Source organism: Peromyscus leucopus, chromosome 2 (genome assembly GCF_004664715.2).
Source record: "Peromyscus leucopus breed LL Stock chromosome 2, UCI_PerLeu_2.1, whole genome shotgun sequence".
Classification (NCBI taxonomy): Eukaryota; Metazoa; Chordata; class Mammalia; order Rodentia; family Cricetidae; genus Peromyscus; species Peromyscus leucopus.
This window is the reverse complement of record NC_051064.1, coordinates 81,982,056-81,999,079: the sequence shown is the minus strand read 5'-3', so window position 1 is coordinate 81,999,079 and position 17,024 is coordinate 81,982,056. Positions and strand designations below refer to the sequence as shown.

The 17,024-nt window shown below is 36.6% G+C and overlaps 1 protein-coding gene across 6 annotated transcripts in view; it reads right to left on the bottom strand.

Moving 5' to 3' along the window:
* Positions 1 to 17,024, bottom strand: part of Kdm4c (lysine demethylase 4C) — a 196,988-nt gene that overhangs the window by 69,683 nt on the left and 110,281 nt on the right. For 5 of the 6 annotated variants that reach the window (XR_005090854.1, XM_028873963.1, XM_037202679.1 and 2 more), the window contains 4 exons: positions 15,100 to 15,293; positions 12,063 to 12,298; positions 7,900 to 8,219; positions 5,741 to 5,849 (listed from right to left, as the gene is read on the bottom strand). Coding sequence is in view for 4 of the 6 variants with exons in the window: in XM_028873963.1 (XP_028729796.1) it covers positions 5,741 to 5,849; positions 7,900 to 8,219; positions 12,063 to 12,298; positions 15,100 to 15,293 (859 nt within the window). In the remaining 2 variants the exon portion in view is untranslated. Of the gene's footprint in view, positions 1 to 5,740; positions 5,850 to 7,899; positions 8,220 to 12,062; positions 12,299 to 15,099; positions 15,294 to 17,024 lie in introns of those variants that run through there. The other variant, XR_003734985.2, reaches the window with a different exon arrangement.

The window sequence follows — 17,024 nt, the reverse complement described above, 5'->3', positions numbered from 1 at the left end:
AATTTAAATTGATTTTTTTAAATTTAAGAATCTATGGCATTTATAGAGCACCTATAACGTAGAAAATAAAGTAATTGTTATAATATGGATATTATGGCACATTAAAGTACTTTATAGAAAAAGAGGCATAAAACTTGAAAGGTACAAGAAGCTAGCTGTAGAAAGACTGGAAGCTTGTCCCCATTAGGATTACATACATATATATAAATAGAAAACCAGATCATGTGTGAGAAAAGCCCTGTAATAGCCAAAGTCAAGCAAAAGGGCTTTGTAAATAACCTCTAAAGAAAGATTCATGAAACTGATAGCCTGCAGCTTTGAAGACTTGTCTTCTTTGGGTTATCTAGTCAATGCCCATTTTCTAGAACACCTTTCTTTTCTTTAATAAAATATCTGTACTTCAATCATCATTTGTTTCCAGTTTCATTTATTTTTCTAAAGACACAACAACCTGTGGTTATACTCTGAACACCGATCAATGGCTGCAACAGCTGGTAAACCACCAGTGACTGTTATGCTATTTATTCATAGAACAGTTCAAAATGGGATCAAAGCTCCCAAGAAAGGCCTGATGACAGCCTATGGGCACATAAAAGACTAGGAGAATGACATTCAGCAATTCCTTTGACTTACTTTCGTGGCTTATGGCTTCCTGTAACTGACTGAGGGTATGTCTGTACCCTCTCCCTTACCCTCTCTACTGGGGCTTTAAGTAGGGCAAAGAAGCAAGAATTAGCTAATAGCTTCCTGGGAAAAACCAACTTTAAATTGGGAGGTAACTATCCAGGAGGACCGATCTTTAAACTGGAAGGCTTTCAAAGAGCCACCATGATCCAAGTCAAGCCTGGGAATACACAGAGACCTAGTCCCCATTGGAAAGTCAAGTACTCACATAATTAGTACTATACACATTGAAGCTGCTTGCCCAACATGTAAGCAAGAAAAGATGTCTGTTCCACCAGGATGTTGGTGCTTATGAGGAAGAACATTACGGTACTAATATAAATAGTGATAATTACATGGCTTGGGTGTCTACAATGTCTCTAAATCCTCTAAACATAATCTACCTTTTCTCATTTTTCCCTTCCTTACATTTTCCCCAGAGGACTACTGAGATAAGAAGAACAACAGACTCAAATGAGGACATGGTGTAAACACTGCCATAACTCTTGGCTAGTCGCTTTACCTCCCATCTATGCCCTCGGGATGAGGCAGGGGAGCAGATATTTAGATACCAACTCCAATGCTTTCAGTAAACAATACACAACTGCTTCCCATGATGACACAGCCACGTGACTCCAAGTTAACTTTGCTTCCCAATTTCCTACCACTATGATTTATTTAGTTCTGCTTTTTTATATCCTAACTGCTCTCAAATTCTGCATATTAATTTAGTAGTCACAGTGGTATCCACGAGGTACAGAGATAATTTACTAGGCAATAAGCCATTCACACAAACATGACAGCCCATACATATTTTTCATCTGAATGATAATAGCAAAAGCCATAGCAATTCATATAAGCCAGTTTTTTTCTCTGAAACTAGCAGCCCAGTAACTTTTGTATCTTTTATGGGCAGAGACCTTATTCCACCAAAGTAAAAGAAGTAATATCAGAGATGTTTATAACAGGGAAGCATATCTATATTGTGGAACACGGTCCCAAGAAATAAACATGAGCCTGGTGAAAAGGCTAAGCCAATAGAGGTACTTGTCTCCAAGCATGATGACCTGAGTTCCATCCCTGGACCCACATGATGGAAAGAGAGAACAAACTCTATAATATCTTTTGAACACACAGTCACTGTGGCATAAACTTGTTCAACAACATTCACACTTACAAAACAAAGAAATAAAATGTAATGAGAGACAGAAGGAGGGAAAAAAACGTAAGTGATAAAGCTCAGTCTATCCCTAGAAGTCCCCAAAATAAAAAAAAAAAAAACTTGTTTATTTTTAGTGAGCATTAGAATTACTTTTGGAATGCCTAAATAAAAGGAGTGTGAGTGTGAGTGTGAGTGTGTGTGTGTGTGTGTGTGTGTGTGTGTGTACCAAGGCCTGGTAAATATATAACATCTTATAAAATTAGGTAGTCTTAGCTTCTTAAAACCTACTAAAATTATGTCTTTGAATCATAAAATTTTTATAAAGCATTAAAATGGCACTTGTTTATATAAAACAATACTCACTGGAGTCGTAAAAAAATTCAATAAACCATGAAAAGTTATATTGAATATATAGAACTTGATAAAGATTTCCTTCCAAAACAGGCTTTGAAAAAAATTTACATTTTGAACTCATTTTCTTTTCTTTTTCTTTTTCCTCTCTTTTATTTTTTAAGTCCAGGGAACATAAAAATAATAGGACACATCATTTATCCTACTCAAAATAAATCTAACATGGATGATGCTAAGAAAACAGTATCTTCCATACACAAAAGGACTGATGCACATGTGAATTCACAGACTGGGGCAGTATGCAAACGACCAAACTAGTTCAGAACTAGTTGAGAGGGAGAAAAGGACACTGGGTCCCATCCCTAACCAAGAAGCTATTTGTAGTTGATACTAACTGACAATGGGGAAAAAAATCAGTTTTCTCCAGTGGCGTGTCATTGCTATATCAATCACACACCAGAGCAAACACCATGCCCAGGAAAAGCTGGCCAATACAAAATGAAGTATATTTCGGTGCATGTGAGTGTTACTCTGGTACTTTTTGCTTCTATAGTTTTCTGTAGGAGGGTCACACTCCAGACTCAATAAAGAAATGAGGACACTAATCCATATTTAAAGAGTTAATTTCTCAGAAATTCTAATGTAGGTATATTCTAACATGAATACTGCCAAAGAAGCTGGTAGGGCAGAAAATCCCGAAAACCAGCTGTACTGGGAACTGTGTGTTCAAAATGAGGATTAAATCTGCTTGTTCAATTCATTTAGGCAAGGATAATATCCCTTTACTTCCACTGATACAAACTACTAGATTCAAAGGAAAAAGTAAGATTGAACAATGATATAAATAATTTATTTAAGGCTATAGAATATTTTTCATTGTCATTTTAGATTTTTAAAATCTTTAGCCACCAGGAAACATTTACAGTTTTAAAATTCAATTTTCATAAATTCCCAGAAGATATATGCAACTGTTACAAAAAGTACAATTACTGGCTGGGCAGTGGTGGCGCACACCTTTAATCCCAGCATTTGGGAGGCAGAGCCAGGCCGATCTCTGTGAGTTCGAGGCCAGCCTGGCTACAAAGTGAGATCCAGAACAGGCACCAAAACTGCACAGAGAAATCCTGTCTTAAAAAAACAAAAACAAGACAAATAAACAAAAAGTACAATTACCAATGTTTCAGAAAAATACTTAACCTTAAACCCTTAAGACAACTTTGTTAACATCTTGTTAACTTTGTTACTTAGGTATTTTTTGCAAACTCTATACACTGAAAACAAGGGGGGTACTCTGGACAAATTCTCAATGGATAACATAAAAATAAGCTTCTATCAGTTACTGAAAGTAGCTTCTATGATGACAATTAAGATAGTCCCTATTAATTATAGGGGAAGGTAAATTCAGGCATCCTCTCCATTATTGCTAGGTGTCATTCTTGTGGATTCATAGGGATTTCCCTAGCACCAGGGTTCTCCCTAACACCCTAATGATTCTCTACCAAGATATGGCTTTCATTGCTTTCCCTCTCTGCGCCCCCCCCATCTCAGTCCATCCTGTTCTCATCCCCCCCCCCCTTTACCCAAGAGATCTTAACTATTTCCCCTTCCTGGGGCCCTCTAACTGATGGACGTGGATGCAGTGATGAACCACTAAACACTTAACTATTTCCCCTTCCTGGGGCCCTCTAACTGATGGAAGTGGATGCAGTGATGAACCACTAAGCACTGGTCTGAGCTCCTAGACTTCAGTGAAGAGAGGGAGGAGAGATCACAAGAGCAAGTGAGGTCAAGATCATGATGGAGAAAACCACAGAGACAGCTGACCCAAGCTGGTAGGAGCTCATGGACTCTGGCCTGTCAACTGGGGAACATGCATGGGACCGAATTAGGCCTTCTGAATATGGGTGACAAGTTACGTGGCTAGATCTGTTTGTTTGGGGAGCCCCTGGTAGTGGGACCAGGACTTATCCTGGGTACATGAAATGGCTTTTTGGAACACATTCCCCAGAGTGGGATACCTTGCTCAGCCTTGGGGGGGGGGGTTGGTCCTGCCTCACCTTAGTATGCCTGACTTTGTTGACTCCCCAAGGGAGGCCTTACCCTTGACTCCAAAGGAGGCTTTGCCCTCTCTGAGGAGTGGATGGGGGGTGGGATGGAAAAGGAGGAGGAACTGGGATTGGTATGTAAAATGGGGGAAAAAAACCTTTTTTTTTTTTTTTTTTAAATAAATAAATTTTAAAAAGCTTCTAGGAAGAAAAGAACATGAGAGAAAAAGCTTTCCTTAGAAATCTGTCTAGGCCCTTTCTTGCAGAGAAGCCATACCAATAGCAACCTGTGAAGAAAAGTATTCAAAATTCCTAAGTATTAAATATTACATATAAATTCGTTTTAATCTGTCTTCTAGTTATAATAACTTTAATCGACAACAGCTTTGCTACATGAACTAAAATGGGATAAAGAAGGAACTGATGTAGCACAGACAGTATCTATAATCCTAACAACTGGAAAGCTGAAGCAGGAAAATCAAGTCTCAGGCCTGTCTAGATTGCAATGCTGTAATTTATCTCAAGGAAACAAAACATTAGAACTGTACATTCTGATAATAAACAAAGATAACAGCTAGTGTGTCTCTTTTTTTCTATTATTCAACTAGAATGCTATTCTTTGTTAAAGAAAGTACTACCACTATGTTCTTTACTTTTTTATATAAACACACATCATAACAGACAGTAAACAGAAAAATGATGCTGATACTTCTGGTGAGTGTTCCCTTCACTACATCCTCAAAGACAGGTGACTTTAGACAATATCCATCAGAAAAGGAGACTATCTCAAAGAACTCTACAAAAAAAAAAAAAAAAAAAAAAACTGCTTGAATAGGTCAGTTAGAAATGTAAGGAAGAAATACATGTCTCATGTACCTAGTAGATGTCTCATCTAAACATCACATAGACAGAGAAAGGGGAAACAAATTAAAAAGAAAAGGAAATGTTACATTGGGATATGTGACTTAAAAAGAAGTAGTTGTACATGAAGCCACATCAGAGAATAATCTACCAAGCAAAGACAGGGATCTACCACACACTGGTATGTGGAGATACATATAAGTGCTGGTTTCTTACTGGTTTTATAATTTAAATGGTTCAGGTTAAAAGTACAGACAATGAATATATGTCATGATCTGAAGTGATTCTTCTGGAAATTTCTCAGGCTGTGTCAGGAATGACTTACAATATGAAACAAAATATTTGTACTAGTAATGTTATAAGTATATGAAGCAGAGCCTGGCAGTAGTGGCACGCACCTTCAATCCCAGCACTCAGGAGGCAGAGGCAGGGGGATGTCTGTGAGTTTAAGGCCAGGCTTAACTTAGAGAGTGAGGTAAAGGACACCTAAGTAAGACTGTGTCACAGAGAAACCCTGTCTCAAAAAGCAAAAAAAAAAAAAAAAGGATATGAAGCAAGTCTTTATTTCTAAATGTCAAGAGGGAAATATTTTTTATCACAGCTAAATGCACAAGACATCTATTATTATAACAGATGATGAATAATAGCATGCACTCACCTTCATCACTTGCTACCTGCTGCTTCACAAGAGTCATAGGCGATCTGGCTGGAGGCTTACCAAGTGGATGGCGCCAACTCTTAGTAGTTTTGGGCTGTCCTTCTATTATCTGGTTATAGAAACAAAAAAGAGGTAAAAATAATTGATGAATAATGTTTGGTTCCTTTTGGCTTTTATTTTTTTTCCACGTATCTAGTAGGTGCATGTGTGTTTGCAAGGATGGGTAGACATAATACGTAGACCACTGTTTTACATTCTGAGACAGGATGTCAGTGAACCCAGAGATTACCTCTTCACAAGCGTGGCTGGTCAGTAAGTTCTAGTGATCCTACTGTTTCCGCCTCCCAGCACAGTGGTTACAGACTAATATAGCCATGCCTAACTTTTCTGCATGTTTACATAACAAGCACATTATTTACTGAGCTGTTTCTTCAGACTTAATAAATATTTGTTTCAGGAAAAAAAATTACTTCAAAACGATAACACTGTTGAAGAATAAATCTTGTACTTATTTACTCTTTAAGAAATTAGTACTTTAATTTGGATTTACAGGCTAGGATACAGCTCAGTGGTAGAACACTTACCTAGCATGCATAAGGCCCTGGGTTTTCATCCACAGTACTACCAGAGAGACAGAGGGAGAGAGGCTGAGGGAGGGGGGAGAGAAGGAGAGAGTGAGAGAGGCAGAGAGGGAAAGAAAGGGGAGGTAAAGGAAAAGGGGTAGAATTTTTTCCCAAGAGGTCAGTTAATTCTTCTTCAAAAAAATACTATGTTTCATGGAAAGCTTACCAAAAATTAGCAAAATTTCAAAGATCCTTTAAAACTAGCCCAAGTCCACCATTATACACTCATAAAAGGATTAAGAATTATGAAGTTGTATCACCATTGATACATAAATATTTGGCAAGTGATCCAGCTTTTATCCTCACAGAGAAGAAAAACCTGCCAAATGGAATAAAGGACTCCTCTTTCCATTGAGAAATGAGCAATAGGTTCAGTAAGAAGGTATTATTTTTCAATGAAACATTCCTATTATTTTGAAGTCACTAAATTGGGAAAGATATTTTAAGCCCCTATGACACACTTTCCCTTTTTACTTTTAATATTTTCCATGGTTATAGTTGTGTAGAAAACACAATGATTTAGAAAATGATCAAGTCTATTGATCAAATTATTGAATTATATTTTATATATTTAAGACTACTAAAAAATAGACTATTTGAAATTACTGTCTTTTAATAATATGCCTGTTACTAAAGGATGTGAAAAGACTCATAGTAGGTTTAGTAAACTGGGAACAATCAACAGGTTAATCAGGTCAGCATACAGCTCAGCTACCATCTGCAACAACAGAGAAGCTCCTCACAGACAATTGAAGTCCCTGGTGAGGTTCAGAATGCTAGCGCAGCATTAGCTCACCTGACCCATTCCTAATTGAAGAACTGTTCATTCTGTAAATGAGAACAATGGAGAAATACAGAGAGGAGGCTATAGCCATAAAACCAGCATGGGGAGCTTAACTTTTTTGAGTGGTAAAAGGTTTGTTTATGGGAATAAACATGACCATAAATATAGCTATAATATTCTGAATAAGAAGAGTCAAAGAAAACACTAATCATGTGAGCCATGATGTTAAAACCAAGACTGTATGAAATTGATTTTATAATAGTTACTATTGTCAGGAACACAATACCCAAGAGGCAATTTATCGCAGCCTGGATAACAGGGCTGGTGACGGGAATAATCTGTATCACAACTGTCTAAATGGCAATATGATTAAGATTTCAAATTAATGCTTATGAAATATTAGTATTTGTGGAAAGTAGCTAATGAGTACAAATGATCTCTCTGTGTACTATTTGCAGAGAAACCTGTATTAGCTTCAAATAAAGATACTGTTTTTTCAAAGTATAAAGTGGAAAAAAAAAAATCAGACCTCAACATGTGGCCAAAAGATTTTTTTGTATTAATGATCAAAATGTGGGCCAGAACTCATAGTTCCACTGATGAAATGTGATTAAAACTCCTAAATGTAAATACTGTTTATTTCTGCCTTAAAGCAAGATTTCAGGGGATAATATACAGTATTCACAAAGCATTATTATCACCATACAGGCCACTACCCAACGAACATAGTAGAAATACATACTGACATGTACCTTAGGAACTTTGAGCCCATTTTGCTCTTCACTAAGAGCTTCTGGGATTTTCCCAGGTTCAAGGTTACTTCCATGGCCCTCTTCATCATTGTCTTCTTCCTCTGTCAATACTGTATTACTTTCTGCCAGAGAGGAAGACACCTTGGGAGATTCCGGCTGTAGAATCTTAAGGAGATGTGACTCCTTGCCTGTTACCTGGCCACTAGAAAGTGGCATGAAGTCACAGGCCTCCTTGGACATAGATGGTGAAGTTACAGCACCGGCTGTGTTATCTTCATGTCGCATTTCATCTGTTACTGGTGAACTTATACAGCTTTTTCCTGAGGAACAAAGAAAAAAAAAGACTAACAATACGTGTCATATTGCATTACTACTAAGTGCAATGATTAAACAATTACCAAGGGATTACTGATTGTATATTTTCTTTCTTTTTTTTTTTCCTGTCTTTTTTTTTTTTTTTTTAATTTTTGTGACAGAGTTCCTGGGCCCTATGGACCAGGCTGGTCTTGAACTCAGAGAGCCACTTGGCTCTGTCTCCCAAGTGCTGTGATTAAAACTGTATGCCACCACACCTGGCTGATTTTATATTTTCTGACTGTCCACCTCAATTTCCATAAACATGAAAAGTAATCAGTGTCATTACAATGAGATCTTAGACTTCCGTTCTATTTTCTATGTATGACAGTTATGCAGGCATGTATGAGTGTTTTGCTGGCAAGTATGTAAGCACACTAAATGTGTGTGCCTAGTGACCATGGAGGCCAGAAGAGAACGTCAGCTCTCCTGGAATTTGAGTTATATAGATGGTTGTGAAGTGCCAGGTCTTCTGTAAAAACAATAAATGCTTTTAAATGCAGAGTCATCTCTCTAAGTTCCAAGTTTATACTTCTGAAAGAAAACAAAACCCCACTGACAAGGCAGTCAAAGATTAAATATAGGTTCTAAGCCATATTAATGTCAATATACAGGCATTCATAATACTTAACAAAGCATAAACACCTTGAAATATATATAGAAATAATTTTTTTCCAATAGATAATGCTAAGAATAGCTATAGAAGAAACAATGAAATTCAGAGAATGTGTATAAATGGCACATATAAAGTCCTAGAGATAAAAAAAAAAAAGCCTCTGCTACATGAATCCTTTATGATTGGACATAGGCAGATGTGATTGTTTAACTGTCATATGGTTTGGAGGCAATGCTTTGAAATGTTTTCTTGTATGAGATATTATAAAGCATTTTCCAGACACACCGTTATCATCATTTCTATCTATCATACAGTAGCTCTGATAGTCAAGCCAAGTCTTCTACTTAAGTATTTTTCTAGGTCTCAAAACCTACAGATCAAAACATAAAGAACTGATAGAACTAATAAAATTAGGTACACTTCATATAAATCTTCCCTGAAGTCATAAACAGATTAATTAAACAGAGTGTTAGAATCAGAGATGAAAGCCAGGCAGTAGTGGTATACGCCTTTAATCCCAGCACTGGGAAGGCAGAGGCAGGCAGATCTCTGTGAGTTCGAGGCCAGCCTGGGCTAGAGGGTGAGTTCCAGGACAGGCTCCAAAGCTACACAGAGAAACCCTGTCTCGAAAAACCACAAAAAAAAAAGAAAGAAAAGAAAAGAAAAAGAGTTACATATCAATAGTTGTGAGCCACCACATGGGAGCTATGAAAGCAACTTGGGTCTTCTACAAGAGAATTAGACTCTCCTAACAAAGTGGTTAAGCTCTGAGACCATCTGCAAATAACAATATAAACAGGTTGCATTTCCATATTTGTACATAGATATATAAGTGTATTTAGCAATAATAATAAAAGAAAAAAAGGCTATCAACTTTGGGGAGCATGGGAGAGTTTGGAGGAAGGAGACATGGGAGGAGCTGGAGGAAGGAAAGGGAAGGGTCAGTAATGTAATTACATTTTAATTAAAATGTATTTAAAATGGGAGGGGGGGGGGCAGTTAAAGAGTCCAAGCTATTCTTCCAAAGGACTCAGGTTCAATCTGAAACATAGTGGCTCACAACTGTCTACAGCTACAGTACCAATGGATCACACAAACATTCATATAGGCAAAACACCATATACATAAAGTATATATATATATGTGTGTGTGTGTGTGTGTGTGTGTGTGTGTGTGTATGTATGTATATATATATGTGTGTGTGTGTGTATGTATGTATGTATATATGTTTACAGAGATAAATAGAAAATTAATTTTATTGTGTGTGGGGGGAAGGCAGCATACACTCTTTAAAGGAAACACACAACTTAAAATCAGGGTCATAAAACAGATTTGGGTTTTCAAGAAACCTGCTGCCCTAGTGAAGGGGTTAAACGCTCCCACTTTCACAACTGAATTAAGATTCCAGTTCTCTGAGAAGGACAAACAGTTGTCTTTTCCAACAAAGGCCCTTACATTCAGGGTCGAGGGAGAGACTGAACACAGAGGGTCTACGTCAGTCTCACAGTATCTCAAGGACAAACCCAGTAGCCCCCTTTTGAGTCATGTGCAAACTTGTGCAGATGTTTCCAAAAATGGGAAGACTAAACCTCAGTCAATTAAAAATATACTAATGTAACTGCTGCTTGCTTATCCAATTATGTAATCCACTCTGAAACTCCCCTTAGCTGTGCTTAAAAGAAGCCTGCACATCCCTCTTGGGGTCATCGCCATTTTGTACAGGTGAATGACACCCCACCCCACCCCCCACCCCCGCGCCATGATGGTATAATAAACGCTCTTTGTTCTTGCATACTATTTGAGCCTGGGGCCTTCCTTCAGCATTTCCTTGGACCCTACATTAGGCATTCTGGGGAATCAGTCAATCCCCATCACCACTGGATTCCCTCAACAAGCCTTGATATGAGGGTTTGTGCCTACTGCATCCTGTTATGGCCTCCTGTTCACTAGGAAGACTGCTCGTTTCTGAAGAAAAACGGAGGAGCAGTGTGGGTGGGTGGGGTTATGGATGGGACAACTGCTGGAACAAACAGAGGAAAGAGAAGCTGCGGTCAGGATGTATTGTATGAGAGAAGAATAAATAAAAACATAAAATAAGCATACTAATTTTCCAAAAATATGGAGGGGAAAAAAAAAAACAGCAAGTACTCTTTAAAGGAAATCCAACACCCAAAATCATAAATCAAGCTCAGATTTTCAAGAAACCTGATGCTCAAGGCATGACGGGAATCACCTGCCCTGCAGCCAGAGGTCATAAAAACAGGTAATCTGACTTATCTCTCACTTTCCAGTTTCAAAAAAACAGTTTATCTAAAACAAGCAGGCTCTCTACCTTTCCTACTCTCCACTGCAAAAACTGACTCTCAGAACCTTTATAGTGCACCTGTACCCTCAGATCCTGAGCAGTGTTAGAAGTGCGAACTTCTCAGACCAACAAAAGTCTGCTCTCACCATTCTGAGGCCACACTGGGTCTATTCTTTCATTTCCTCCACTGACTTATTTCTTACACTCTTCACCACTGAGCCATCACTCAAGCCCTTTACTTATTTTTAGATTTATTTATTTTTTGTGTATGAATGCTTTGCCTGTATGTGTGTCTGTTATATGAAACTTTTTAAAAAGTTCATTGGTATAAGCTGTTGATTTTATAGCCCCCCCCCCCCCTTTTTATAAAGTCTTAGCCTTTATTTTCTTCTTAAAATTAGCAAGGAATCTGAACACAATTGTCTATAATTTGCTTTTTTTTTGTTCTTCTGAATTTTAAGTTGAATTTCACTAAAAGTTTCTGTATTTTAGAAATCTTTGTTTTTTATTAAACCAAACATATACTATTGGATGCTTAGTTCAGAATTCTATTATACATAAAAGCTGTATCCCGCTTCGCACGCCTTTAATCCAGCACTCGGAGCAGAGCCAGTGATCTCTGTGAGTTCAGCCTGGCTACCAGTGAGCTCCAGAAAGCGCAAAACTACACAGAGAAACCCTGTCTCGAAAAACCAAAAAAAAAAAAAAAAGCTGTATCCCTTATTTTATAGCATTTATTTGTCCTCATAGGTGAATTATCCTATAAGTTTACTTAGTTAATGAAAAGGTTAGATAGTCTAGCAAGATATCATAGTGGACACAGTTTTTAGATTATTAGATTATTAATTACCAGAGACACATGTGAAACATAATCAGACATTTGCTTACCTGAGAGTTTGGTGTCATTCACTAAGTGTTGATCTGCTTGTTTCCTGGCATCAGAAGCTTCTCTTTCTGAAGGTGCTTCTGTGTTCCCCAGCTTGGATGTTTTTTCTGGCTTTTCAGTGACCTTGAGGTGCCCCAGGCATATGGCAGGGTTTGAGATCTCCTCCCCATTACATTCAACAGATTCTTCATCCTCCTCAGTTTTAGGCCTTTTAGAAAGTGACTTATTGCCCTGGAGGCTATTAACAAAAGAAAAGTGGTTAGAGGAAAAAGTTCAAACTGGATATGAAATATATACATCAATGTAAATAATACTGTTATGAGCTTACATCAAGAAAAATTTATTTAATATAATTTTTTAAATTAATAAAGTCTGAAGTTGAAATCACAATGTTTTTTGTTTTTGTTTTTGTTTTTTTTGTTTGTTTGTTTGTTTTGGTTTTTCAAGACAGGGTTTCTCTGTGTAGCTTTGTGCCTTTCCGAGATCTCGCTCTGTATGTAGACCAGGCTGGCCTCGAACTCACAAAGATCCACCTGCCTCTGCCTCCCGAGTGCTGGGATTAAAGGCGTGCGCCACCACTGCCCAGCCACAATGGTTTTAAATTGACTAACAACTAAATTTTCACTGTAAAGTCAAGTAAGGCAGAGACAATGAGCTAAACACAAGAAATAAGAGCACACACATACTAGCAGTCTGGTGCTGCCAATGGCAATAACAACATTGAGGACATAAGCAAAATGTGCACTTCACAAGGTATACATGTAAATCAAAGCATCTGGCATAGTACAGAGATTGTGAGGGGGTTTATACTTGTGCATGGTATTACTGAAGGGCCATCATCAGCCACTTTAAGCCACTGACTAAGAAAAATGAAATATACTCCTGAACATTAGGACTTGTAAGAAATGAGAAAAGGCACTCTGAATAGCACTGCCAATTTGTGTATCACAGATTTTATACACACACACACACACACACACACACACACACACACACACACACACACTCTATCAAGTTGAAAAGCCTGATGACTTTAACAGCTACAACAGTTCACAGCTCACGCACCTGACTACAGTGCTCCTTTGCATGTTTCTCAAGAAGTCAGAATGGAATGTTTCCTTAAGACCTCCAGGGGTATTGACACCCTAATTACTGTTTCTCAAACTCTGAATGTATTCACAGTAAGTTACACATTTTACTGAGACAACATGAGTAAACATTTCCCACACACTAAGCACTACTGTACTTTTTAAAAGAATGATGTTTTTATTTTGTGTACTGTTATTTTGCTTTCACGTATAAATATTGCATTATGTGCATGAAATGACCATAGAAGCCAGAAGAGGATGTCAGATCTGTGGAATGGAAGATACAGATGGTTATTAGCTGCCCCATGAGTGCAAGGAACATGAATCATCTGCAAGAATAGTCAGCGCTCTTAAAATGTTTCTCCTGCCCCACTGTGATATCTTGAAATTCAACTTACTTTCAACATTAAAACACTGCCCATGATATACTGAATTCAGTTTCAAACAATATTGTGAAAACCCTTGCTGCAAACTACAGCTGAAATATTATCATCCAAGTTTTAGATTAGCTACTAAGTAGTTCGGTCATGTATGCATGTATATATGTACATATCTTTAAAAATGCAGATGTCTTCCAGGTATAATCCCAGCACGGAGAAAGTAGAAGCAAGTAGGTTTCTGAGTTACAGATTAGCCTGATGATTTTATATATATATATATATATATATATATATATATATATATATATATATATACACACACACACACAAATATACATATATATATGTGTGTGTGTGTATGTGTTATATAAAATACATAAAATGAGTCATAGGCTAGCCAAGACATCATAGTTAAATTTAAAAAAACTAATAAACAGGCATTAAAAAAGAAAATATGCACAATTCCATGTTTTGAGGTTTTCTCCTGCTCACAACCATTTTAAATAACAAAAGTAATTGCAAGTGGTGGGAAGCGAAGCACAAAATAAGTACTAAACTTTGAGCAAAAAACTTAAATTATAGTGTTAATTCAGTTAAAACAGAGCTGCCACAGGTCTAGATGTAGGAGATTAAATACATATAAGTACTAAAAAACTATGCTAAGGAAATAATTTAATTATATGAAAAGCATTCACATGCATGGTCACTCAATTGTTAATATAACATAGTCTAATTTTGAAAGTGTATAATATTTTTATATTATACATATAATACATATGTAAAATATATACAAAATGTTAAGATGGATAGTCTCTAGATAGTGAAGTTAGGAATGATTTGGATTCCTTGGATATTTTTTTTCCCCTGGATTTAGAAAATTTCCACAGTTCTTAAATGCTCTTTTTATAAATTAAAATTAAAAGAATAAGAATTTCAAAATAACAATAAGTAATAGTAAAAAGAAAACCTCAACAAAAAAAATTTCAAACTTTAAGAGCTAATATGCAGCCTAAGAATCAGCCATAAGGCATGCAGCATATTCAAAGGATTTGTGACAAAGACCTAGTCCTAGTGGATTAGAGGTAAGGTTCAAAAAGACTACCAAGGAGCAGAAATAATACTTTCTCCTTTGAGTCTTGAAAAAGAATAAAGCCACAGCATAAGCATCCAGATGAGACAAGAAGTATCTCAACTACTTAACAAATAAAAGAACTCATAAATAAAATTTTTAAAAATGGTCGCATATAAGAGTTGGAAGTCAAAGTTATTGAAGTGGTTTAAAATACGGTGAATAATGTAAAGAACAAATACATGTTTAAAATAAATTAATGGAAGAATTCCAAAAAGTTCTATGTTGTTTTACTAACTATGCATATTGATTTCAGGAGTAGTCTACATATGTGACTACTTGTTCCTAAATTCAAAAGTTAAACATATATTACCTAAAAATTTCAGTATATACTAAACATATGAATAATATACACAAAAATAAACAATCCTTGAGAAAATTTGTTCCCGTGATTCATTTCAACAAAGTACATACTACAAGTAAGATGTCATGGGGTCCTTACCTCCTGGGGGCTTTTCTTAATTTTCTCCTCCTCTGTAGCCATATTTTTACTTCAGGGGTAGACTCTGGAGTGGGCTTTGTATGATCAATAGTATATATATCTTTTCCTTGTTTCCAAATTTGGTATCTGTCTGGCTGAAACTTTTTCACAAATATATCCATTGAGATCTTCACCATGTCATTCCGGCAAGTGCACTGAAACACAATGAACAGTTGGAATAAAATCAACAATAAAATACTTTGCTAAGTATATAACATATCACGTTCCTGGGTAGAACATGAATGCTTAATTAAAATATAAATAAGGAAATGTTTTACATCTAAAAGAAAAAAAAGAAAAACCTCAGAAGAGGTGAGAATGTAAAGATACAAATTTAGAAATGAGCAAATAAAATATTTTTAAAATACTTAGTATATTTATATGAACTGAAAATGAGTCAATAAATATTTGTACATTTATATAAAATGTGTACCAAGAATAAGTTATAGAGAAGTATGAGCATATGTCTGAAGATTGTCCAGCAAAGAAACAGTTATCCTACTATCACAGATACCCATCAAAAATCTGTAGTACAGCATGCAGTGTTTGTATGAAAGGATAATTATCAAAGATATGCATCAAAATTCTAAAGTAGTAATAATACTATATGGAATGTTAGTGGCAATTTAGGCATGTTTTGAACATTGCCAAAAGGTCTACTTTAATTAAAAGCTTGGTACACAGGGAAAGCATATTGGTAGGTAAGGCCTAATGAATATGTAAGACGAATTGCTAAACGATCTTATTAATAAAAAGCTCAGAGCAGGATATTGGGGATAAACTGACAGATTAGAGAAGCAGAAAGAAGCCAGCCATGTTCTTACTGCTAGAAATCCTCAGCAAAAGAGAGAGACCTACTTTCTGTATACCCACACTTATATCCTTTCTATGCCTGCCATCTCACTTAATGTCTCCACCCAGCTACATCATTTCCTCTTTCTTCCCAGCTCTGTCACTTCCTGTCTGTCTGTACAGACCTGTAGACCTCTATGGTTAACTACAGCTGGGAAATACAGGCATGTGCCACCACACCTGGCTCTGTCCCAGTGTGACCTTGAACTCAAAGAGATCCGGATGAACCTCAGCCTCCTGAGTGCTAGGATTAAAGGCGTGTGCTACCATTGCCTGACTTTTATGTTTAATATAGTAGCTGGCTTTTCCTCTGATCCTTAGATAAGCTTAATTGGAGTGTACAAATATCGCATTTCCCCTTTTTTTCATCTAAAATAAAAAAGTTATAACTAATATAAGAAAAACTATATATAAGTACAATAACTATATACAATATATACAGGCAATAAATACATCAACAATGTCTACTCCATTTGCATTTGACAAATTCAGAGAAAATATTCCATGATCTATCCTATTTTTATGAATCCAAAGGACTGTATCTAATTTACCTTCTATACTAATTTGCAGTACCAAAACTATCTTTTGATGTCTTTCAAACTTATACACTTTATACCTCTTTAGCGAGTTTCTTTTCGAAATTGTTAACAAGGAAAACTATAACTATCTAATCTTGAACTCCCTTACAGACCCAAGAAGGAAATAATATTACTTAAGTAAATAGGAAGTACATTGTAACCAACTTCCAAAAATCTAGAATGACAGAGACAGCTGACTGCCTAGACAGTCACCCAACGTTCCTCTATAACATAGGGGCATCCATCTTCAGCCTAGAGGCCCAGAGTTTTTCACTTGCTTTTTCCGTGTCTTGTGCAGAATTTCTGGCATTCTCCTCTGTAAAGCAGGAACCTGAAGAACCATCTATGATAATCAAACTTACAGCAATGTTAAGTTTTTTAGGTATATACAAAATGTATTTCATGGGCTGGAGAGATGGCTCAGAGATTAAGAGCATTAGCTGCTCTTCCAGAGGT